The 26,480-nt window shown below is 49.2% G+C and overlaps 1 protein-coding gene across 1 annotated transcript; it reads left to right on the top strand.

Moving 5' to 3' along the window:
• LOC130870025 (solute carrier family 22 member 1) lies at positions 1-26,480 on the top strand. Its single transcript, XM_057762597.1, has 11 exons — positions 1-414; positions 7,075-7,178; positions 8,008-8,162; positions 9,698-9,866; positions 11,753-11,867; positions 11,998-12,104; positions 14,841-15,055; positions 17,838-17,946; positions 21,120-21,232; positions 22,881-22,983; positions 26,305-26,480. Exons 1-11 carry the CDS (start codon positions 1-3, stop codon positions 26,369-26,371), a joined length of 1,671 nt encoding a protein of 556 aa, XP_057618580.1. The 3' UTR covers positions 26,372-26,480.

The raw sequence follows: 26,480 nt of genomic DNA, 5'->3' as shown, positions 1-26,480 counted from the left end.
ATGCCGACTGTGGACGATGTCTTGGAGCAGGTTGGGGAGTTCGGCTGGTTCCAGAAGCAAGCCTTCCTGTTGTTGTGTCTGATCTCCGCCTCCATCGCTCCCGTCTACGTGGGCATCATCTTCCTGGGGTTCACCCCTGATCATTATTGTCGGAGTCCTGGGGTGGTTGAACTGAGCCAGAGATGTGGCTGGAGCTTGGAAGAGGAGCTGAACTTCACCGTGCTGAGCCTTGGGTCTGCGAACAAGGCCTCCTTCCTCAGCCAGTGCATGCAGTATGAGGAGGACTGGAACCAGAGCACCATTGACTGCAGGGACCCACTGTTCAATCTGACTGCCAACAGGAGCCACCTGCCACTGAGCCCCTGCCAGCATGGCTGGTTGTATGACACTCCTGGCTCCTCCATCGTCACCGAGGTACTGATGGGCTCTGCAGTTTGGGTAATGTAGAGATTGAAAGCAAATCCTGGATGGTTCAGTGTCTTTCCGGGGAGGAAGGAGAATCCAACTTCCTGTCTGCTGTATGGTAGCAGGCTCAGCAGTGGCCTCTGTGCTCTTCCCACTGATTGAGGACCCGAGAGGACACTGAGGCACAGGTGCTATGTGGAGAGCTTGTTTTCTAATTTATATTACATGTACCCATGTATGTGGGTATATATGTATATGTGTTTGTCATGATGCGCGCTTGTATATGTGTGTGTGTGTGTGTGTGTGTGTGTGAGAGAGAGAGAGAGAGAGAGAGAGAGAGAGAGAGAGAGAGAGAATGCAGGTCAGAAGACAACTTGTAGGCATTCTCTCCTTTCACCTTGTGGGTCCCAGGGACTAACTCAGGGCATCAGGGCATTAGCAGCAGGTACCTTTATCTTCTGAGCATCTCGGGGCTCAGGCATTGCCTTGTCTCCTGTAACTTGCTGACTCATCTCAGAATCTACAGTCTTCACCGTGTCCTGCTTCCCTGTCATTGGTGCTGTGGAATCCCCTCATCTCCTCAAGTGGTGACAGTTGGCCTAAGCATTGGCCATTGAGATAATATGGGAATTGTCTTGGCTCGGGTCAGACTATGTGATACCAGTTCTTATTAGCTGAATTTATCCGGTTTCTCCGAGCCTTGGTTTCGCTGTAGGCAAGAAGGATTACAGTAACTCTATCCACCGTGAGGATCAGCTGAGAACCAGGAGGCTGACTGCAAACACGAACACAATACACTGTTTATGGCCTGGTGTGATGGTATCCAAGGGCCTTGACGCCATCATTTAGTTGACTGTGCTCTTGACTTTGAGAGTCTTTTTTTGTTTTTTATTTGTTTGTTTGGAGACAGGGTCCCACTATGTAGCCCTGGTTAGCCTGGAACTTCTCTTTGTAGACCAGGCTGACCTTGAACTCACAGAGATCCTCCTGCCTCTGCCTCCCAAGTGCTGGGATTAAAGGTGAGCATCAGCACACCCAGAGAGAGGGTTTAGCAGAAAGTCCTGCTAGATGGCTTTCCCCCTTCGTGAGTTCTGCTGAGAGTGTGGGCAGTTTGTCCCATTGAGAGGCCTCAGGCCCAGGCTTGGAAACTATATTAACAATATCTTGCCTATGGCCAGAGCACAGTTTACCTGGACTGAAAGGCCTCACTCAGCATTGTCCTCCTCACCCATACCCTCTTCCCCCACACATAGGATTACTTGGGATCTCTTCTCCCCTTTCTCCTCTTTCCTTAATGGCTTTAATGTCAATCCAGGTAGGGCTGCTCTGGGAGGAGTCCCTTCCCCCGGCCTGTTTAGTGTCCATCTTGGTCACCTGCAGAATGTCTGCTCAACACCCTAATTTATGTGCTTAGATATGCATATTGGCCCTCAGGTATCTCCCAGTGACAGACACCAAGTTAGATGGCTCACCATGCAAGGATGCTCTGCTGGGAAATCTAGGATCCGACCAGCACTGTCTACTTGGTCCCCTTTGCTTGGGCTCAGACTGACTTCCAACGTGCTGTATAAGTAAGGATGATGCTGAACTTCTGGTTCTCTGGTCTGTACCTCCTGATCACTGGGATTACAGGTGTTTCGATACCACCACGTAGTTTATACAGTCCTGGGATTAGAACCCAGGGCTTCATACATGCTAGGCAATTACTCTGCCAACTGAGTTACATTCCCTAGGTCCACCCGAGTTCTTTCTTGGCCTCCTTGTCATTCTCCACCTCTGTGAAGCCTGAAACCATAACTCCGTCTTGATTCTGATCCACCCAGCAGGTCTAGGTAGAACCGCTCCTCTATATAGACAGATCCAACTCCTTCATTTGGAACCAGGGTAGGGTTATTATGCTTAGCAATAAACACAGAGCGTTCCCAGTTAAAATGTTAGAGAAACAACAACTGTTTCTGTGTAGCAAGGCTAGCCTCAAGCTCACAGTAATCCCCTTGCCTCAGTTTTCTAAGTGCTGAGAATGAAGGTCCTAACTGCTACACCTGGCTAGCATCTATATATAGCTTGTCTCTGGTCGAGATGAGACTCTATGTTGAAAAATAAAACAACTCCCCCAAAAAGATAAAGAGGTCAAGTGATTTGAGAAACGTCATTCATCATGGGTGTTGTGGGGCAGAAAGACAGAAAGACAGGATGTAAGCGGTACAGACACTGCATGGGGTTCATGAGTGGTACGGTTTAAGGGTTCTGGCTTAGGGAGCGGGATAGGAGTGAAGGAGGCCCAGATGGGAACCTGGGGGAAGTGGCCGCCTGGGCTGGGGTGGTGCCCTGCAGTGACAGGGGCAGAGAATGTTTTAGGAAGAGCTGACTGACCACACACACAGGGAGGATTCAGTGATCCCAAACTTGGTGAAGACATTGGATTGTGTGGTGGTATTCAGATGGACAGTGAGGGCTTGGCTTTAGAAGAGAGAGTGCTGTACAGGGCCAAGTTTGAAAGCCAGTGGCCTGCCCATCTGGGAACGTTCAAGGGTAATAAGAAACGCAGATGTGAGGCCTGGAAAAACAAATAGCTCGTTTGGCAAACAGCCTACTGCGCAATCATGAGGACCACTGTGCAAACCTAGGATTCGAGTCCAGACACCCAGGACTTCTGTCACAAGTCAGTTGTGTAACCCCATTGCTCCTGTGAGGGGAAACAGAAGGATCCCCCAAACCTTGTGGGCTGTCTAACCTGGTGTACATAATGGCAAACCAATGAAGAGGGCTGGTCAGATGGTTCCTTTGGTAAAGGTCCTGAGCCCCAAGCCTAATGACCTGAGCTTAGTCTGTGGAACTCGTGACAGAAGGAGAGCACCAGCTCCTGCATGTTGTCCTCTGATGTCCATGAACATGTGTACATCACACGGTAAATAGGAAAAAGGGAGAGGCCGTGTCTTGAACAAGGTGGAAGGGAGGGACCAACACTCAAGGTGTCTGACTTCGGCATGTGCATGCCTGCAGTCACACGCTTGTGCACGCTCATCATACACACACGTGTATACACACATCATACAATATAAACTCATTTTACACACACACACAATAAGATGGAGATTGATAGAGGAAGATAGTTATACGTTGACCTCTGACGTCTGTGTGCAGGCACACACATGTGCGTTCATATAAACAAATACATGTGCGTATGACATGCACAGGCCCAGACACAAAAGAAAGCTCAGCTGTGGCAGGGCAGGAGGGCGGTGGATCCAGGTCCTCTCCCCCTTGCCTCACTACTTATCTCAAAGCAGAGATCAGGAGCTAAGTGTAGTTACTCATTTCTGCAGAACTAATTTTTAACTCATCACTGCCTTGGACATTGGAACTTCCTTTAGGAAGGTAGATGACTGACTGACCTCTGTAGGTCCCACCTCACGGCCTAGGGATTGGGCTTATGAGGCCCCCTGGGGAAGGAATAAGATGCACCTTAGCTTTTGTTGCCCTTACCTGCTCTGTGAGTCCCAGCTTCACCACAGCCCATGCAGTAGGCCAGAGAGAGCCACTTGTCCCACCAGCTGTGGGCATTGAGCAATCCGGAGCAGCCTTTGGATGGAGATGAGCCGAGGTGGCCACGTTGGTGCTTCCCAAATTTACTCGCATATGTGATCCACTAAGGTGGAACCTGCAGAGGAAGGGTGTTTGCACAAGGCCTTGGGTGACTTTGATGTGGTAAACTGTAAGGATTGTTTTGTGCACTGGAAATTTTCCTATGCCTGCTGCAACTCCAGCAGGCATCGCAGATAAACCCGGGAGCCCCTCTGTCCCCATCCTTACCTTTTGTGCAGGTCCAGGTAGGGGCATAAATGTGCCCAGGGCACAAGGGTAGGTGGAATTTAGGAGTGAGGGGATTTAGACACTGATACTGGACAAGTTTGGGGGAGTGTTGGGCCTTGGTGAATAGTGGCATTGGAAGGTGAGACTGAATCAAGATGGGCGGGGCTTCCTTGCTATGACAGCTATCTGGCTCCACACAGAGTCCCAGGGTAGAGCAGCCGTCTCCACCCTTGAGGAAGGGGACAGAACATCCTACAGCAATGCTAATTTGCAAAGATCAGATTGGAAACCAACAGTGGGGGCTTGGACAGATTGCTCTGGGTTTGGAGTGGTGTCTCAGTTAAGAGCACTGACTGTTCTTCCAGAGATCCTGAACTCAATTCCCAGCAACCACATGGTGGCTCATAACCACCTATGATGAGAGCTGGTGCTGTCTTCTGGCCTACAGGGATACAGGCAGCACACTGTGTACATAATAAATAAGTAAATAAATAAATCTTTAAAAAAATGAAACCAACAGTGATCAAGAAGGGATCAAGTTGATGCCTAGGGCCAGCAGTCCCATGGGCCTCCCCTGCCACGTGACTTTAGTGACAGACAGAACACTGTCATGGGACACAGAGTGGAGATACAAAGGCACAGTTGGAAGGATGAAGATGTAGAGCTTTGGGTGCCCAGGTGGTGCCCAGGTGGCACCCAGGTGGTGCCCAGGTGGCACTCAGGTGGCACCCAGGTGGTGCCCAGGTGGCACCCAGGACTGATCTGTCCCAGTGTGTCCTATTGATAGAGCACAGAGCAAGAAGAAAACCTGGCGAATTCAGGGCCTCAGAGGGACACACTGAATGCTTGTGTGACTCAGGGACCTCACGAAGGTGTGTGTTATGCTGGGGTAGGTGGAGAGCGTCAGAGTAACACTGTTCAGGGACTTGTCACCCTTCCAGAGCAGCAGAGAGTGTCTGGGCACAGGTTGATAGATATCTAGCCTGCCATTTCCGTCTGGTGTTGAGTGGCAATGTATGATCTCGTGTGTCTTTCAGGAAAATGAGGGGCCGTGTCCAAGAATGCACAGGTCAGTCACACAGCCCTCAGCCAGCTGAGTGCAGCATCTCTAAGACCCAGTGTTGGATCCCGTGACAGGTCAAGGGTATAGCTCGTATGTGAACTTTAGAATCACTGAATAGCTAATAAGATCTTAGCATGCAACTTAAAATGGTTCATCGTTTACCAATGTCCTACCTCTGGAGCTCATAGCAGCCCTGAGGGACCCAGTGTGAATGCTCCAGACTGGGAAGCCGGGGCCTCCAGTTGCTTTGTGGCCGTCACACCCCATAGTTGCTCCAGGCTGCCGGAGCCATGGCTTCACGGCACAGAGCAGAGCAGAACAAAGGGACCGAGAGTGTGTAGGATGCTCAGAAGGGTTGGTCAGCACCGGGGAAGGCAAAGGGCCCTATTCAGCACTAGTGCCCAGCCTCCTGGAGTCAGTCCTGTCTGTGCCACTCAGTTTAGAAGAGAAAGTGACCTGCTGTCCACAGGCTTCAAACCCTGCCCAGAATGTGCCCTGCCATCCTGTGCTTTTGGCCAGGAAGGTCCTTCCCCTGCCTCCAGGCCTCTAAACAGAGGTGCACACCTGTCCTTTTCCTCTTTCTCCTGCTTCCCCTGGCTCTTGACACTATGAAGTTAATTCCTCCACTGTCTTGCCTCTGTCTAGGCCCTTCTGTTAATACAGCTCCTTTGGTAATAGAGTTCAATTAAGTACATAATTTTCTTCAAGTTCTGAAAAATATGACTATGGTCTTGTTTTTTTTTTTTTTTTGAGACAGGGTCTCTTGGAGCCCAGACTGACCTTGAACTTACTATGTAGCTGAGGATAACTTTGCACTCCCAATCCTCTCGCCTCTACCTTCTTGTCTACACTCTCCCAGTGCGGGTGTCACAGGCACAGACCACTATGCCTGGCTTTACATTTCCTTTGTTACACATCTTTGCACTTGGTTATGTTCCCTTGGGGTGTGTGTGTGTGTGTGTGTGTGTGTGTGTGTGTGTATAGGTGCTTGCCAAAGGAGACTAGAGGTTGACATTGTTTTCCTCCAGCACTCCCCATCTTGCTCTGTGAGGTAGAATCTGTCTCTGCAGATAGAGCTCTACATTTTGGCTAGCCTCGCTGCTGAAGACCCTGGGAGCTGCTCATCAGTGGCACCAACGTTACGGCTATAGGGGAAGGCTGTGCCCAGTGTTTTTTTTTTTTTGGTTTTCTCTGTGTAGCTCCTGCCTATCCTGGAACTCTTTCTGTAGGCTACACTGGCCTTAAACTCTGAGATCTGCCCGCCTCTGCTCCCCACCACACAGTGATGGGATTAAAAGCGTGCACCACCACCACCCATCATGTGTCATCGCTGCCTGGAATGTGTCACGTGCCCGACTTTTACATGGGTGCTGGGATCTGAACTCTCGTCTTCACACTTGCACACTCTACCCACTGAGTCACCTCCCTGGTCTTGGCTGTGTTTCTGTATGGAGTGCTTTCTTGGCAGCTAAAAACTCCTCTGGGGATGTTTATCTGTTCTTGCTCCTTTTAGAATGACACCTTGTACACAATGGTAGCCAACTACCAATGGCAACACCATCAATAGCCATCCTCACAGACACAGAGTCAAGAAGAAGCTGGGCATGACGGTGCTAGACCTATACTGATGCTTCCTGCATCTTGGGAAAGTGTGTTAGATTAGACACAACTGATCCAGCCTTGGGGGACGGGGATCAACTTCTGTGGAGCAGTTTGCTTCATCTGGCAGAGGATGGGAATGGGCCTCTGGCTTTCCCATGATCCTCAGTTTTATTCTCTCTCCACTGCTGCAGTTTAACCTGGTGTGTGGAAATGCCTGGAAGGTAGATCTTTTCCAGTCCTGTGTGAACCTGGGCTTTTTCCTCGGCTCCTTGATTGCGGGTTACTTTGCAGACAGGTATGGAAGGCTGTAACATGAAGGGCCTGCTTGTTGGGTTTTCTGTCCTGCCCGGTTCCCACAGTCGTTAGGTCCAAAAGAATTACACAGAAGGTCTACATAAGTTATAAAACGGATTGGCCCATTAGCTCAGGCTTCGTATTAGCTCTTATAATTTATATTAGCCCATTATTCTAGTATATGTTAGCCACATAGCTCAGTACCTTTTTTGGCGGGGCAGGTCACATCCTGCTTCTTTGGTGTCTGGGGAGGAATGTGGAAAAAGCTTCCTTCTTCCCTGTTCTCATTGCCCACCTCTACTTCCTGTCTGGTTGTCCTGCCTATACTTCCTGCCTGGCTACTGGCCAATCAATGTTTATTTAAAACATAATTGACAAAATATAGACAATTCTCCCGCACCAGAAGGCGGTTCATTTGAGCCAGCCTTTGCAGAGTAGGCAAGGGTAGAGTGTGGTTGGCCAGGATCTACTGTAAAGGGTGATGCAGACAAGATGTGACTGTAGGGGCTTCAGGCTGCTGGTACTGGCAGCAGAGAAGCCAGGCCTTTGTGGAATGGGTATGCAAATTGGGAAGAGGAGTGGGACTGAGAGAAAAAGAATGTTATTCTTTGAGCAGGGATGTGGCCACAGATCATTTTGGCTTAAGCAGTCAAGTCTCAGTTGTTTGTGGGCCTGTACTCAGGCCAGATGTAGGCGTTCTAACTCAGATGCACGGAATTTGGAAATGTATTTAAATGATCTATGAGATATACAAGGAGTCTGTCAGGTAGGCATATAGGGCATAGGCATGCCTAACCCCAGATTCTTAATCCATTCCTTTGTCTCTGCAGGTTTGGCCGTAAGCTGTGCCTCCTGGTGACCACTCTGGTCACCTCCCTGTCGGGTGTGCTGACAGCTGTGGCCCCAGACTATACGTCCATGCTGCTCTTTCGCCTGCTGCAGGGCATGGTCAGCAAGGGCAGCTGGGTGTCTGGCTACACCTTGAGTAATTACATAAGGGCTGGGTGGGGGGAGTTCCTGGGTCCATGAAAGATAGGGGTGAGGAGGTGGTGCACAGCCAGATGAAAGAGAAAGAGAGAGAGAGGAGATTGGGTTTGTTATTGTATAGGTATGAGTTCCTTTTCTCTCAGCAGTGAGTGAGTGAGTATAGGAAGAACCAACAACTCCCCTCAAGTCCGGTGACCTTGACTGTAACTGGCCCTACCATTGCCTCATCTCCATGTACACCCCCCGACTGCAAGCATGTTCAGTTCTTGACTCCTTAGCAGAGGGAGCCTTTGTGGACGGAAACTCATGGCTCTCTGTTGCTATAGTAACACACAAGAATGAAGTTCTCTTAGTGTCCTTCAAGTCCCCAGGATTTCTTGCTGCCCCCAAACTCTGCCTTTGTACCCCACCTTTCCCACCAACTGGTTCTCCACACAGTCCCTTTGTCACACCTTATAGTATCCTTGCCCCCAGGACTGTGCTCCTCCAGTATCTTGAGAGGCTAAGCTGCCCCCCTCGCTAGTGACTGTCTCATCCACTCACCTGCCCACAGATCCTGTGTAGAAACAGCACAGCAGCCCCTCTGTGCTCACAGCCCCGACTGACTTACATGTCTGTGTTTGACTTTGTATCTCCCATGGGGAAGGAGAATTGTTGTGGGAGCTGCGGGCTGCGTTCCTGTCACCCAGCTCCCGGCTGCCTGGCGAGCTTATGCCCCAAAATAACAACACACAAACTGTATTCTTTTAAACACTGCTTGGCCCATTAGCTCTATCCCTTACTGGCTAATTCTCATATCCCGATCAACCCATCTCTAATAATCTGTGTAGCACCAGTCTTACCAGGAAAGATTCAGCATGTCTGACCTGGCAGCTTGCTTCATCACATCTGCCCTGGAGAAGAGCAGCATCGTGTCTGTCTGAGGCGTCTTACCTCACTTCCTCTTCCTCCCAGGATTCTGTTCTGTTTACTCCACCCACCTATGTTCTAACCTACCAGGGCCAAGCAGTTTCTTTATTAATTAACCAATGACCTTCCTCCATCAGAGAATGCCTTCCGTTTGGGAACAAGAGACTTCATTTGCCTTCCAACCCCAAGAGCAGTACCAGGTTCACAGAAAGCATGCTAAGATATTTGTAGAATTAGGAGTACCAGAGCCCTGGGAGACTTCCTAGCTCTGCTGGGAGTTCCTCTGAGTATTTGGGGATGAGAGGCTTGAGTCTTGAAGCATGTGTGTGTGTGGGTATAGACAGCAAGGAAGAAGGCACAAAGAGGGAGGGGCAGCAAGAGGAAACCTGGTGGACAAACTGGCCCAGTAAACCTGTGGGCTCAGGTGGAGGGGCGCTAGATCAGCGAGAAGCCAGACAATGCTGGGTGGGTTTGGGGGAAGGCGAGGTGGGAAGTGTGAGCATGTGGAAAGAAGCTAGAGGGGTGGTGGGAAGCTATGGCTGGTGAGAAGCAGGAGTCCTGAGCAAGCTCCCCTCTAGGTCCCTCTTCTCTGGGAACTGCCTCTGAGCACTGTCTCTTTTCCAGTTACAGAGTTTGTGGGCTCCGGCTACAGAAGAACGACGGCTATCATGTACCAGATGGCCTTCACAGTGGGCCTCGTGGGACTTGCCGGGGTGGCCTACGCCATTCCGCACTGGCGCTGGCTCCAGCTGGCGGTCTCCCTGCCCACCATCTTCTTCTTGCTGTATTACTGGTAATGCACCTGCCAGCCGCGAGAGCGGTATGTGCTTGCAGGACTAGGCTCTGGGGTCATGGAGGGCTGTTCTGACCTCTGTTACTACACAAGCCACCTTCCAAGAGGCGCGAGCCCTCACTATCACTTCTGCGACCTGGCGCTGTCCTCGCAGTGTGAGCTGCTGTCCTTACAACAGAGCATGTCCAAATTTGCCCCACCCCCAGATAGGCAGAAGAGACACTGCAAGGAAGCCCAGAGGCTGCCTGCCCCTCTTAGCGGAAGTGCACCTTCTGGAAACTCAAGGCAAGCCAACCACAGGACGACTGGCCCCGGGAGTCGGTCCTGGGCCAATATCAGTGTGTGTTACTCAGAGGCTCTGAGAAACCTTGGAGATAGCCTGCATAAACTATATAGCACAGGGGAAATGAACGAGTGGACACTTTACGACCATGATCGCTGCGTCCTGCAGTCCCCAGAGTCCCTTTAACAACGACACCGCTTTCCGTCAGGTCGTCTCACTTTCTTGCCTGCGTTCTCTCCTTAGTCTCCTGTCTCTTCTCTTCTCTTCTCTTCTCTTCTCTTCTCTTCTCTTCTCTTCTCTTCTCTTCTCTTCTCTTCTCTTCTCTTCTCTTCTCTTCACTTCTCTTCTCTTCACTTCCCTTCTCACTTCTGCTTCACAGTGTCTCCATTACAAAGGTCCTGCCTGCCTCTCGTCTCACTACACAGTAGGCTCTGGATCTCCATTGAAAGAACTCAGGAGTGGGTCAATGAACCAAAAGGCTCCGCTGGCCGCCTTCTGTGGGGAGGGTGCACACTGTGCCATCCCAGAACAGGAACACTCGCAGCGAGGCGCCAAGCTGTGTGTGCTTTGCTCGTCCAAGGGATAAACACACCCACAGTGGTAGGCTGTATTGTGCAGGGGAGGGGCCGCGGCAGCTACAGGGAAACCTGGCTCACCCATGCACCATTTGCCAGTTTTACTGAGGACAAATCTTACTTCAGGGGACAATGGGCTAGACTTAGCCTCTACATGGAAGCTGGTACTTGGGTGGGTGGATGGTGTTCGGAGGAGCCTGTCCCCTTCCTGCAGAGTGAAAGGGGTCTTCTGTGAGAAAGAACCCTGGCTTTATGTGGAAGTTTATGTGGGCAGACCATCACGTCAGAGTCTCAATCTCTGAGCTGCAACTTCCCAGTCCTGTGGGAAACCGTTCAAAGTGGGCATGGCGATGCATGCCTGTAATCCCAGCACTCAGGGTGGGGGTTGGCATGGAGGATGCTGAGGCAGGAGGATTGCCATGGGATTCAAGGCCATTCAGGCTACATAGGAAGTATCTAGCTAGCCAGGAATAGATACAAAGACCCTGTCTGTCTTCACATGATCTCAGCTTAAAACTCAGAAGCAACAGACCCTGATCTAAAACAAAAAAGAGAAGAGAGAGTGAAAGAAGGAAGAAATAGCATGTTGTCCATCCAATGTTAGGGCAAGTGAAGCTTTTGTTTGGGAAATGGCGTGGCCTTGTTCAGCAACTCTTATACATATGACATATGAAGGATGGGTTCTGTGAAGCGCTCAGAATGGGGCTCCCAACTTCTAAGAGAGATGGGACCCTACTTCCTGAAAAAAGACTGATCACTTCTGCTTTGGGAATCTTAGCCAGTGGCCCTGAGGAGCAGCGACTGTAGAGTTCATGCATGGGCCACATAGCGTGGGCCATGCAGCATGGGCCCCAACTGCGCATCACAGCCCTGGGCCTTCCTTTCCAAGCATCTTGTGGAATCACAATCCTAGTGGAGGATCCAGGGCTGCTCTGAGCCATGCCTGAACCATTGCACCCCTTTTGTCAGGGCCTAAGGTGGGATGAGTTCTCAGGGAGAGACACTACAGTTATGATCTGTGTCTGCAGGTTTGTGCCAGAGTCCCCTCGATGGCTGTTGTCCCAGAAGAGAACCACCCAAGCCATAAGGGTTATGGAGCAAATTGCTCAGAAGAATGGGAAGTTGCCCCCTGCCGACCTGAAGGTACTGGAATTCAGAAGGGGTTTTTTCAGTGTGTGGGTTTGGGGCTGCCTCCAGATCTACATGGGAGCCCTCCCTGGGGGACTGTCGTGTGTACACCAGTCAAGTATGGTGAAGACTGACTCTCTCCCAGATGCTCTGTGCTGAGGAGGATGTCTCGGAAAAGCAGAGCCCTTCATTTGTAGACCTGTTTCGCACTCCCAACATGAGGAAGCACACCTTCATCCTGATGTATCTATGGTGAGTGCTCTTCCTAGACATCTCCCTCTACCCCAAGGTGGGGCTGCTCTGCTGTTGTCCAAATGCTGGGTACCAATAAGCCTGTAGAAAGGGTGTAAGAGGAGCTGAGCAGTCATGGGGTCAGAGCCTTCCAAGGGACCCCTTGGCGCTCTTGTTTTAGTAAGAGGGGGTGAGAGGTCAATGCTGAGGAGGATGAAGAAGCCAGAAGGGTTCCTGAAGCTCCCTCAGTCTCAATGTCTTCTGTCCCGGGGGCAGCTGAGGCATCGACTTGGTATGGGGTAGAGGGAGGAAGGTTCTGGAAGTATCCTTTCTCACATCTAAAGACCTTGTTACCTACCTCCGGGTCCTCGTGCACCCTTGGTTCATGGATAAGGACCTTGTACATAGATGTACTTGTCCCTGTTCCCGCCAAGGGCAGTTTGTACGCCCCACTTGTTTCCATGAGGAAGAATTCTGCCTGTTCCCCCAGGTCACCAGTCAGTCCTCCACACAGGGCTGCTTTGACCTGAATCTGAAGCTGCTCCTGCAGTATTCATGCCTGAGCTGCTGTGCTCTGGGCCCCCTCTCTCACACAGGGCCCGCCCTGCTGCCCGATTTGCTTTTCTGGGGCATGCTTTAGTGGAGCAGAGAGCTGAGCTAGTCAGGCACGCGGCAGGCCTGTGGTAAATGTTTGCTGAGGGCTGAGTGCGTGAGTAGTTCCACAGATCCCTCGGATCCCTTCAGACACAGGCTCATCACTTTTCCCCTGCCTTGGTGCCCTTCACCTCTCTCACCGGGGTCCTGCGCCCAGTCATCCACGTGGCTCTCTGTCTTTGACTCAGCAGTGTGTCTCCTCCATGTGGCACCTGCGACCCACTGAAGACAGAACAGAGGCTTGCTCTCCTTTCCCGGTCCATACTACCATCTGCAGCCCAGACACACGCTTCCCAAGAAAGCAGCTGACTGGTCCGTTTTCTTACTCCCATCACCTGGCCCCTCAGCAATCTCCTCAAAAGGGCACGAGGTTCTGCTGTTTCTTGTGTGTATGCTCCGTCCTGCAGGGAACACTGAGAGGGGCCATCTTGTACGTGTGACCGCAGCCGGCATCCACCCTGCCTCTCTTAGGCTGTGCTCTGGGAGGCAGTCATGCTTTCTCAAACCTTTCCCATGCCTTCTGCTGCCTTCTGAATTCAACAAGAAAGGAGCTGCGCTCCTTCTTGGGACCTCGTGTGACTCAAACCCAGGACAACTCCCGCTACCTCCCTCCCATGCCCTCCCCTTGCTTATTTTAATTTATGTGTGTGTGTGTTAGTGTGTTTGTATGTATGTGTCTATGATCCACATGCGATGTCTTTTATGTTCTCCACCTTAGTTTTGGAGGCGGAGTCTCTCACTGTCCGCGGATCTTGCTGATTCAGCTAGACTGCCTGGCCAGCAAACCTCAGGGATCCTCCTGTTTCTGCCCCACCTCGGAGGTTATAGAATGTGCCCTCACAATGGCTTGTTATGTAGCTTCTGGGGCTTGTACAGCAAGCACTTCACCAACTGAGCCGTCTCCCCAGATCACACCTGCTTCTTTTTATTAAGAATTATTGATATTTGTTATACTGCCACATCTTGGCCATGTGGCTGTGAATGAGTGCCTGTACCAGTCTGTGATACAGGGAACTTATCAGGAGTCTGAGAAACAATATGCTGAGATCATAGACAACTGGGAATGAGCGAGACGATCTGCGTAAAGGGGCTGGAACAGTTGAACATAGCTGCAGAAAATTCTTAGCACATTTTAGTATATATATATACAATTCCAGAGTCTGCCAAAAGATGGCAGCACTAATTCACTGACTGGTTGACCAGTTAGACAGTTTTTTCCTAAGTGTGACCATTGGCACTGATAGCCAGTTTTTGCTGGAATAAAACAATAGTTTTTTCTGGATTAAAATCTTACCATTTCAAAGTCAATTTTGATGCAACGTTGACAGCTTCCAGAATAGTATAATTTCAGCTTAGTGACACAAGGTCCCTCAAGTTCGGACTTGAGCGACTGATTTAATGCCTCCATTGACTATGATGTTGGTCCATGATGTTGACATGCTTTCCATGAATATGGACGGAGTTGGTGTGGAGGGTGAAGAGAGGACTTGAAAACGCCTGATAAAGACAGCACCACGGAACCAGAGACCTGGCTAGTCAAGCCATGGATCCTTGACTTTGGAAGGACAATGCTGATGCTCATGACCATATCCACTGTGTGCCAGGAGCTATAGTAGGCTCCTTTGTCTGTTATCTCAGCAAACATTCACAACAGAGCGATATGCTACCTGCCAGCACCATCCCGCTCACAGGAGAGAAGACAAGAACAGTCACTCCATTTCCCCGCGGTCACACAGCTTACAAAGCAACTTCACTTGGTGCCTGCACCTGCTTTCCGCTTGGCGGGCCTGTGGGAGTGCTCGAGGTCACTCTGTGTGCAGCTCAGCACAGTTCCAGACACCTGAGCTTGCAGCAAGCAGGAGGGTCTGGCCCCAGTCTCTCCCTTCCTCCCTGTTTCAGAGAGCCTGGGGAAAAGATTTTACAGTAGGTATCCTGGGGATGTCTGTAGGACCGTCACATCTGTGGGGACACAAATTCCTCTCAGGGATCCTGGCAGGACACTCTTCATGCTGTCCCAGCACATCTTGCACCAAATGATGCGTCCTTCTGTGCGGCTGACTGGGGTCCCTAGCGCTGGCTTTTGACTGGTGGCCTCTTCTTCAGGTTCTCCTGTGCTGTGCTGTACCAGGGCCTCATCATGCACATGGGGGCCACAGGTGGGAACCTCTACCTAGACTTCCTTTACTCTGCTCTGGTGGAATTCCCTGCGGCCTTCATCATCCTTGTCACCATTGACCGCGTGGGCCGCATCTACCCCATGGCCATCTCCAATCTGGTGACGGGGGCAGCCTGCCTCATCATCATCTTCATCCCACATGGTAAGCTGTCTGTTTTAATCACTTCCCAGATAATCGAATCATGGGGATGTGTTGTAACTCCCTGATAAGCTTCTGGAATGAGAACAAAGGCAGGCCGTTTCCTTGGCTAGACTTAAAACAATTTTAGATTGAAGTATAGCAAACATATACTAGGCACATTCTAAGTGAATGACTCAATCTGTTAAATATACAGACATCGGGGAGCAGAACCCGGAGGTTGAGGATACTTTCAATACTTAGTGTCCCTTTCAATCCTCACGATCAATACCACTGCCTTGCCAATCACCTTTCCTGACCTCTGTTGCCACAGAGTAGACCAGGTCCATAAATAGAGCCACCTTGAATGTGCTCTTCTGATCCGTCCTTTAGACCGATGAGCCTTGCTATGTTGTCACACGGTTGCATGTACTACATTTTCCTCTTAGCATTGCTGCTCCTTATAGAGACATCACATCGTGTGGTCTCCCCTCCTGATTTTGCTTGCAGTGTTTGTCCATTGGGAGCAGAGGTGTGCTACAGAGATAAGGTAGATAGGAGTCCTTTGTTCCCTTGGGGGCAGATCTGTGAGCATACTGTCAGAATACACAGGGACACTTGAGTTTAGCTTCAGCGGACACCTGACAGCTTCCAAAGATGGCCAGCCACTTTTCTGCTTCCCCCAGCAACGTGGGAATGCTCCTATTGTCTCAGCCCCTCTGGGGGTCCCACAAGTCTCCAATGGCAGTCGGACGGTGGGTGTGAGCATTGCTTCTTAATTCCTACAACCTGAGACAAAACTGGTGCATAGAGGGTCCAGGCAGAGTTCCTTGAGGCAGTTTTAGTTTGAGCAGATAAATTGCTCTTGACGTTGGAATCAGTAATTCTTAGGAAGGCTGAACTGCTCTCTCCCTGTTTGTTGCTGTGCCCTGCAGTGTGAACCTTGTGAGCTGTTTTGGCAGTCTCTCATGCAGGTTGTTACGAGAAAGATCAGAAGGTCTTTGCTCAAGAGTCATACTGGGCAAGACATGAAAGATGTGTGTGTGTGTGTGTGTGTGTGTATCTGTGTGTATCTGTCTGTATTTGTGTGTGAGTATATGTGTCTATGTGTATTTGTGTGTGTGTCTTTGTCTAGGTTTGTGTGTGTATGTATATGTGTGCCTTTGTCTGGGTTTGTGTGTATATGTATGTGTGTGTCTTTGTCTGTCTGGGTTTGTGTATGTGTGTGTGTGTCTATTTGTATTTGTGTGTGTGTCTTCATCTGTCTGGATTGTGTATGTATGTATGTGTATGTCTTTGTCTATCTGTGTGTGTGTGTGCGCACACACATGCACAAGCAGGGGAGACCCTGTGGTACCTCTGGAATAAGATCTCCCCTCATCTCTCCCATTTCCCTATTTCTAGATCCCGAGTGAGATTTTTGAATGGTGTGACTTTGATGCCAGGACGGGGAGTACAGAGTGCTGAGGCCATCCTTCACTGCCTATCAGAGCTAGGGCATTGCTGGTCCCAGGAGCCTTCTGGCCCTCACGTCTCCATGGGTGCTCTCCTTGGCTCACTGCTGTGGCAGTCTTGTCCTCTATCCGTCATTTGAGGGTACTCCAGGCACCTGTGGACCCTAGAGCCTCAACAGAAAACTGAACAGAGAAGGCCCCTGCTGTGGGCTGACTCCCAGAGAGGAGAGGAGGAGGAGGAGGGATGGGCATTGGCTCCACTGAGATCAGGAGGTCTTGGCAAACCTAAATGGAGTGAGAAAGGGGTGCTCAGGCAGTGCCAGCAAGGGTGGGGACTCAAGAGGGCAGAGGAACAGTACACATCTTAATTCTTAGTGTTGGACAGATAGGGGAGCAGGCATCATGAGGTCCAGCATTAACTGGAGGCAGCAAATTTAGCCCAATAGTGATCTCAAATGCTGAGATCATTGGCCTTGTCAGGAGTGACTTAGCTACACTACAGTGTATATAGATCCTTGGTACCCCGGACTCAAGTGCAGAGAGACTCATCTGTCCTCTCAGGGCAGGAATGCCATCTTGTCCAGTGACCTTAACTGGTGTGGACCTTCCATGGGCGGAACAGTGGAGCAGAAACCATGTTGCGGCCACAGGCAAGCAACCTCTGTTCTCTTTGGGAAGTCATCAGTCAAGCCAGTGTCTGGGGACAGGGCCAAGATGACATGTGTGTAAATACAGAGACCTTCTTATGGAGGGGACCTGGCTCAGAGCCATGGCCACTTGAGCACTGGTGAGAAGCCAGGCCAACAGTGGATGACGGTTAGTGATACTCTCTTTCCCTTCCTTTCTTTGGTTGGAAATGAGGATTAGGTGGATGCTTGCTTCAAGGGCCCTGTTTACACTACACCTCCTGCACCTCAGGTACCAAGTCAGCAACATCTTCCTGTATAATAACTAAAAGCCAGGTTTTCACTGCTGTGGGCAGACTGGGCATTTGTGTCATACCTAAGTCCCATAGCAGTCCACAGACTGTTCATTCCGTGAGGGCTCAGCAAGCCAAGGCATGGATAAATACATCACTTATTTCTGTTTGGCATGGCTAGTGGAGCCAGGACAGATTTGAGCAGTTCAATCTTTCTTATGCACGAAGAACCTTCCAGAATATGTCCTTAGCAAGTCCCCAACTCCCCTCACGCAGACATCAGTTTGCTTCTCCAGGTGGAGAGAATTATTTCTTTGGCTCTTCCTGTTTTCTGGGGTCCTAGCCAGCACAGCCCGTTCCCAGTTTCCCCCTTGTCGACTCCAGCTCACGCAGGGAGCATCCTCGCTCTAACCATCTGTTTGCTTCTCCCTAGAGCTGCACTGGTTGAATACCACCCTGGCTTGTCTGGGCCGTATGGGAGCCACCATTGTGCTGCAGATGGTCTGCCTGGTGAATGCTGAGCTGTACCCTACCTTTGTGAGGTCAGGCCACAAACGGGGGTGGACGCTGAGGTCCTGACACTGAGGGGGGGGATGCTGAGGGCCTGACTGCCAGGCCGAAAGCAGCATTTCTAAGACATTTCTGGAAGATGCCTCCAAGGCTGGGTCCCTGTAATAGTTCCTTTCTTTGCTGTGAGAAAATACTGGACCAAAGCGACTTCAGAAAGGAAAGGTTTCCTCTGGCTCACGTTTCAAGGAGCTACAGTTCATCATGGCGGGGAAGGTGTGACTTGCTAGAGTGGGAGGCTGGCTGGTCACACTGCCTTGGCAGCCAGGAAGTAGACAGTAAACAGGAAGTGGGGGCAGACTATAAAACCAAGGCCCACTCTTAGTGACTCAGGTCCTCGTCTTTAGAGAAATGGCCAGTGAGGTAATTTTCCTGTGCTTTGGGTCATCTTTGTGGTTGTTGGGTTGTGGTTGTTGATATGTTCTGCATACCAGCCCCTCATTCGATACCGGACTTGTATGTGATCACCTTCCATTCTGAGGGCTGCTTTTCTACTCTGGGGATTGCTTTCGTGGTGAACAGAGGTTTTAAGTTTTCACAAAGTCCAATATCTCTTTCACTTTTGCTGTCTATGCTTTGGTGTTTTTTTTTTTTCTTCTTAAAGTCTCATACACACAGAGTGAAAGTGACTTTTTCTAGAATACAGTTTGATGAGTTTGGGTGATGTATGTTTAGTTCGTACATATACATTTATGTGTATTACTCTTCAGCTCTTGTTCCAACCAAAATAGAGCATATTTCCCTAGCCCCCACCAAGTTTCTCCACGCCTCCTCACATCAAGTCTCTCATGGACTCCTTTCTGCCTGCATAGGTTTGCCTCCTCGGGACCATCAGGAAATGAAAGGTCACGACACGGGGGCCTTTGTCCGGCTCCTGTTATTAATTATGATGTGCTGTATTCACCTCACTGTGTTTGCCAATGCCTTGTTCTTTCCTGAAAAGTCTTCCAGAATGTGAATGTCCGGTTCCTGCTTCTCCATCAGCAGGTGAACCCCTGCTGCCGGCGTAGGATAATGAGGCAGCTGCTGTCAATATCCACAGGGAGATTTTGTATGGATTCACGTTCTTATTTGACTCAGATGAATACAGGGATGGAATTGCAGGAGCAGATTTAGATATATGTGTGTTTAACTTTATTTTAAAAAAAAAACTAACAGTAAACCCATCTTTCCAAAGATACTCTGCCTTTTTCATCCTACAGGCCTGTGTTGAGGATGGAAGTCAGGGTTTGGTGTGTTCACTTTGAGGTCCTCTTTGGTAGGCAGAGGCTTCATGGCAGCTTTACTTTTCCTAGATCCTGACGAGGCTCAGTGTCTGTGCGCGAGCTCACTGCCACCACGAAGAGCTTAGTTTTTAGAGTTATTTAAAACACACTTATCGTGTATGTGTGTGTGTGTGTGTGTGTGTGTGTGAGAGAGAGAGAGAGAGAGAGAGAGAGAGAGAGAGAGAGAGCGCCTGTGTGTAGAAGTCAGATGACAGCTTGTAGGAAGCTCTTCTCTCCTTCCACAGGGGTCCTGGGGATCGAACTCAGGTCATTAGACTTGGCAGCACCTTTACCTTCTGATCTTTATCTCCAGCCCTAAGATCTTAACTTGAAAAGAAGATTATTTTAATTGTGAAAGTCACTACTTCATTTGAACTTTAAAAAAAATGATATTATCCTAACCTACCCTTGGGTAGCATTTGGCTTATTACCTTAGGTTCTTTATTCCATTGTATAAGTTATTTATTCTCCATTTGTTCTTGTGAAAGTATCGAGGAATATTTTAGCTATCCAGTTCCATTAAGAGCTGCAGCTCAGTGAGCCAGAAGACACAGACAACTCAGCCTACTCTTTCCTTTCTTTGGCCAATTCCTTTATTAAAAGAACATATCTTAAACCATTGTTTACAAAATGTTGCTTGATCTGAGTACAAGGAGATGAAGGTGAATTAAGGGGAAAACTTTTTTTCCAGGGCTAGATAATGAGACCCTGTCTCAAAAAACTAAAATCAATCTATTGTCATGGCTACCAGACCCAGAGACATGGTCAAGGTGCTGTGTGTTGCTGTAACAAATGCCTGAAATAGTCAACGTTTAAAAGGGAAAGGTCTAGCTTAACTTCTGTTTCCAGAGGTTTCCATCTATGGTCACTTGACCCTGTTGCTGTGGGGTTGGGGCTCAAGATAGCAAAAGACACCATGACCAGAATATGTGGCCAGGAAACTAAATAGAGAGAAGGAAGAGGAAGAACTGGAGTTCCCATCACCCCCTTAAGGCATACTCCTGCTAACTCAACTTCCTTACATTAGATCCTACCTCTTAAAGGTTCCCTTATCTGATTATAGCACCGCCACCCAGTGACCAACTGCGTAACACACAGGCTTATCCCAACACCTCCCTAAACAATAGCGATTGCGAGGTGTCTGGTCCTCTATGGAGGAGTGGTACCTCCCTGAGTGCCCCTTTCCTCTGTGCACTGGGTGATGAGCATCCACAGAAAGTAGGCAAGGAAGCTGGATGCCCAGAAACAACCTTAAACCCGATGCCTGTGCATACACAGCCATGCGAGTCCCAGTATCTACAGTTAAGTGAGTCAAATGCAGATAGCAAAAGGCATTCGTGGCCACCCATCCTTGTAAATGTTCCTGATTCAAAGACGGACTATCTGAAATGCAGAACCATTACCCACAATGGGGTCTGAGCCAAGCAACTCTCTTTACCTTCTGAGCATTGATGTTGATACCAGGCATCGGCTGCTATGAGTCTGGGTCTTCTAAACTTAGTCACACACAGATACTGTGTTCTCTTCCTAAGTGACAACACATCACAGCCCCGGGACAGGAGTGGGGCAGAGCTAGGGTTTAAGTCAGAGAATATGTATGTGCGTTCATCTCCACGGGGCCCTGAGCTGGCCACAAGGAGTGTGAGGGCTGAGCATAGGAGATACAATTACAGAGGTAGGCTGTCTTTTTCCGCATCTGGAGTGGTGGTAAGCCCATACCTACCTCTGCGCTCATCTGCCACCATCTTTTACACAGCTCTTCCCCAGAGCTGTGGTTTTGAGGGGCCGAGTGCTCACCCCGATCTTGTGCCTTCTCGAGGATGCTGCGAACACCTTGGAGCTGAAACATGAACCTGACCCGTTGGGTCTCTGTGTCTCTCTAGGAATCTTGCGATGATGGTATGCTCTGCCCTGTGTGACCTGGGTGGGATCTTCACCCCCTTCATGGTGTTCAGGCTGATGGAAGTTTGGCAAGCCTTGCCCCTCATTTTGTTTGGTAAGACTTCATGGACTATTCCTTGCTTCAGGCCTGGTGGAGGGCATTATGGGAACACTCAGCAGCTGCTTGTAGAGTGGGCGTCGAGGATGGAGCATGGGTTTCAGCTAGCTGTCTCCTGAATCCTTCTGCCTTGCATTTCAGGAAATAATAAGATGTAATTCCCATGGAGTAGCCAGAGAGTTCCATCTTGTGCCTCCAGAATCTCTCAACCCATCCTGCAGTCTACAGGCTGATGATTTTTTGATGTAATCTCCTGCTTTCTTGTGCATTTAATTCCTTCTTGTAAATTTATTTTTATTTAATGTACAGTGGTTTGCCTACATGAGGGTGTCAGGTCTCCTGGAACTGGACAGTTGTGAGCTGCCATGTGGGTGCTGGTAATTGAGCCTGGGTCCTCTGGAAGAGCAGCCAGTTCTCTGTACTGCTGAACCATCTCTCCAGTCCTGTGCATTTAATTTCCAATTGGTATGCACTGAGCATGCCATTGCTAGGGTATGATGGTGATGAGTGATTATCTCTTTCTGAGTGTGGTGGTGCTCAGCTGTCATGCCAGCACACTGGAGACCGAGGGAAGATAACCACAGGACTAAGGACTTGCAAGGGCTGTTTGTGAGACCCTGTTTCCGAGAGCGAGGTGGAGAAGGACATAAGGAGACACGGGGGAATCCACATTCTCTTTCATCTTTGTTGATAAACTGGACAGGTGAAAGAGGATAGGAATACCTTTTCTGTCCCCCAGCCTAGAGAAGGAGGGTCTAAGACGTGCTCACCCACCAGCAGAAGGCAAAGGGTCTGGCTGTGTGCAGAAAGATGCCATACCTGGCACAGGCAAATGCAGGGAAAAATCAAGGGAGGGAGAGAGTTAGAGAATGGATTGGAGCGAGAGGGAGGAAGGGAAGAGAATAAGAAAGAAGGAAGAAAGGAAGGAGGGAAGGGAAGAGAATAAGAAAGAGGGAAGAAAGGAAGGAAGGAAGGGAAGAGGGAAGGGAAGAGAATAAGAAAGAGGGAAGGGAGGAAGGAAAAAAGAGAGAAGGAAGGAAAGAGTAATAAGTAGGGCACATATAGGTTGGCTATGCTCTCCAGCTCTGTCTCCACCCCATCTCTGTACTTATATACCTATGTATCTGTCACCTCTGTATCTAATAATGCTGTATCTATCTATGTATGCTTCTATTATCTATCTTTTTTCTTTCATCTTTTATGCATATATTATCTATCTATATATCTATCTATCTTCATCATCATCATCATCATCACTTAGCTATCTATCAATGCATATATCCTTCTATTTATCTACCATCTATTTACCAGTCACATATCACCACCTGTCTATCTATAATAACAATTTAAAACTGATATTTACATTTTCACAAGGTATTCAACTTCACAAATCTCATGAGGCTTAAATATTAGCTACTTTGGAATTTCATGCTTCTGTAGAAGCAAAATGAAGGAAAATATTGCCTTGTCTTTCTTTTGTATTTTCCTAAATATCCCATTGCTTTCAGTTCTTTCCTAAATGTTCTTGATAACTTTCAAAGATAATCAGCATGTCTTCCCCACCCTGTCCAGCTCACTGCCCTCATGTAAGGGGCACGAGTATGTTCACTCATTCACTCTTTATTGAACTCTGTTTCATTTGTAGGGGTTTTGGGCCTGACTGCTGGGGCCATGACATTTCTTCTTCCAGAGACCAAGGGTGTGACTCTGCCTGAGACTATTGAAGAAGCAGAGAACCTACGGAAGGGGTGAGGGCTGTGGTGCCGGGAGGGGAGGTGTGGCCTCCTCTATAAAGGGTCACAGCATCTCTGCTCACTCTCACTTACTCTACTCTAAGGGTTGGGGAGAGCTTTTCAGATGTTTGTGGATTTGGAAAGATCTCCAGAGCTGCTGGAGATGGGAACCGAACCCAACTGCTGAGCTCTGCGAGGAAAGCAGAAACACAGACCCGGCTTCTTAGTGGTCAGTTGTCCCATGCTGCCTTAGGGGTAGTGGCAATTGTCCCATGCTGATTCAGGGACAGTGGACAGTTGTCCCTTACCACATCATGAATAGCAGGACATTGCTCCACACTGCATCGGGGCAGTAGGCAGTTGTCCCACACTGCATCAGGACCACGTGTTGTATCAGAGGCAGCTGAATAGTGGTCACGTGTTGTATCAGAGGCAGCTGGCCTTTGCTGGTCATGCCAACTGCTGGCCCACCTGACTTTTGAACATCTTTAGAACTAGTCTCCTGACCTTATTAGAAATTGTTGGGTCAGATTCCTTAATGGCTTTCTGTACAAAGAATGTTAAGTCAGTAATGAGAGGAGGAAAGAAAAAATGGCAGGTAAGGAAGTCTTTCTGGCTCCATTCACGACTCTGTCGCCTCTGTGCGCGTGAGAGAGAAAGACTATGGGAGCCATCGGGACCTGGGCTTACAATCATTCTCATATGGTTTGGGGTCTGCCATTGAACCCTTGGCTTCTAATGAGTCCAAGGGCTGCCATGGAAACCTAGGGAGCTGAAGCGAGTTTGTGGGACTGACCTGTTTTCAACTATCTCAGGTGTCCAGCCGGCCTTGCATTTTCTCTTGCCCTCCTGCAGCTTGCGTGGTTAGCTCGGTGCATCTCAAAACTTATGACGCAGAAGCAGAAGCGGCACAAAGGGATCTTGGGAAAAGGCAGAGTCTCTCTCTCTCTCTCTCTCTCTCTCTCTCTCTCTCTCTCCCCCCTCCCTTTTCCTCTCTCTCAACTTTTGAGATAGAGTCTCTCTGTGTAGCTCTGGCTGGCCTAGAATTCACTGTGTAGACTAGACTGTCCTCAAACTCATAGAGATCCCCCTACCTCTGCCTCCTGAGTGCTGGGATTAAAGGTACACAACCGTGCCTAGTGGTTCTTTCCTTTTATTCTTTTATTAAGAATTTTTAAAAATATAATCTTTTCTTATTTTACATAGCTATCCCAGTTCCCACTCCCTCCCCTCCCCCTCTTCCTTTCCCTCTCCCTCCCATCTCCCCATCCACTCCTCAGAGAGGGTAACGCTTCCCATGGGGAGTCAACAAAATCTGACACTTGACTTTGAGGCAAGACTAAGGCCCTCCCCCTATATCTAGTCTGAACAAGGTATCCCTCCAAAAAGAATGTGCTCCTTCCCATATGCCAGTTCAAGTGCTAGGGATAAATACTGGTCCCACTGCCTGTGACCCCACAGAATGTCCAAGCTTCACAACTGTCCCCCACATTCAGAGGGCCTAGTTTGGTCCTATGCAGGTTTGCCTGCTGTCAGTCCAGAGTCAGTGAGCTCTCACTAGCTCAGGTCAGCTGTTTCGGTGGGTGTCACCATCATGGTCTTGACCCCTTTGCTCATATTATCGCTCCCCCCTCTCTTGGGCTGGTCTCGGGTGGCTCAGCCCAGTGCTTCGCTGTGGATCTCTGCATCTGCTTCCCTCAGTTGCTGGATGAAGGTTCTATGATGACAATTAAGGTAGCCATCAGTCTGATTACAGAGGACGACTTTCCTTTTGACTTAGAAAGTGAGCCCAGGAGTTGGTTTAAGTTCTTCCAGTGGTGCCCCAGAGGCAGGTGCCCTCTGAACCTTGCTGTGAGACATTCTGGGGTTCTCAGCACCAGTTAGGGACATGGGTTTAACGCAGTGCACTGTTTCTGTTAGGTGGTGATCTCCTGTTTTTGGTTCCAATAGGCAGAAATGTATAGCTGATGTTCTGTTATCAGACTCCAAACTGATTCTTCATGATTTATTGATAGCACATGGCCATCCTTTATGGGAAGATCCTTCTGGGATACTCATTCCATCCGCTCCTGCCCGGTAGGGGAGGCTGAACACTCCTGACCGGAGCCCTGCCTTGTGCAGCCTTCCTTCTCTCTGTTCCATACAAAACCAGGACACAAGCCATTTGCGCTAACCGTTATCTTTGTCTATTGCTGGCTCTCCTGCTCTCTCTGTTTTGAGACAAGGCTGCATTTTTTTTCTTTTCAACATAACATCTCATTTTTTATTTGTTACAATTTCATACACGTAATTAATGTATTGTGTTCCGATTCACCCCCAACTGTCTGTCTCAACACGTCCTCTGTTGTGTACTCATAAGGTTTTTCCTTCCCCCTTCATGCTGTCTTCTGTTCTTTTTGTTTGTTTTGTTTTTGGTACCCCATCTTTTTGAGAGTTTTATCCCTGGGCAGAGGCACTAGGCAATGTGTTTCCCCACCTCCTTCCCAGGTCCTGATGACAAACTAAAGTTTTATTCTACCAAAGTTACTCCCGGAATAATGAACTTGTTAGGCTGGGTCAGGGGTTGTAAGTAAGATCATGGGTGACCCCAAAGCAGCAGCACTAGAAAGTCAGTGCTTGCATGGATGGAGGACCTCCTTTTAGGCTGCCTCAGCACAGATGCTCTAGTTCCTCCTTGAGACCTCAAGGCCGTGTGTAATTAGGGCAGGACAGCATGCACCCTGCTGGGAGGAGTGACTGGATCCTGAGTAGGGGGTCTGATGGTCCTCCCCATACCCTCCTCCTCGGAGGGGATGTCAACAGTCCCAGATGTGATGTTCTTTGCAGATGCAGTTGTCTGATGAAGATAGTGGTTGTTCTGCTTGGAGGATAGCACTGTGCCACACCCATTAAATCCCCTTAGCGCTGCCTGTTGGAATGTTGGCTGATCTTGTTGGCTTGATCTTGTTCAGGTCTTGTATGGGTAACCATAGCTACAGTAAACTCATGGGTGCAATGGCCATGTCATGTCCAGAAGACAACACTCTTTCATCGTGCTCTTCCCCATCCTCTGCCTTTTATTCTTCCTGTCCCTGCTTATGCCTTACTCCCCAAGCCTCAACGTTGCAAGTTTCTTTATCAAGGCTGTTAAGCTGAGCAAGATGGCTCACGACACTTGTTCCAACACTTGAGACGCTGAGGCAGACTCATCCACACGGTGACTTTGAGGCCAGCATTTCTACACAGTGAGTGACAGGCCAGCAACAGTTATGTCACTAGGCCCCATGTCAAGTATCAGACAAGCAAGATGTTGATTGTTTATTCACTAACTGTAGTTTTTGTTTATGGTTGCTACAGGAAATCAAAGGCCAAAGAAAACAAGATTTATCTTCAGGTCCAAACAGGCAAACCTCCAGAAATCTGACAGGGACTCTGTGCCAGGACCTGAGTGGCAGAGAGAAAAGGGGTCTCGCCACTTGGAGAACTCCCAGAAGCCTTGGCCTTCCCATACTCTTCTATGTCGCCTGCTTCCA

This window comes from Chionomys nivalis, chromosome 2 (genome assembly GCF_950005125.1).
Source record: "Chionomys nivalis chromosome 2, mChiNiv1.1, whole genome shotgun sequence".
Taxonomy (NCBI): Eukaryota; Metazoa; Chordata; class Mammalia; order Rodentia; family Cricetidae; genus Chionomys; species Chionomys nivalis.
Note: the sequence above shows the minus strand (reverse complement) of the source record. Positions and strands in the feature narration are given on the sequence as shown.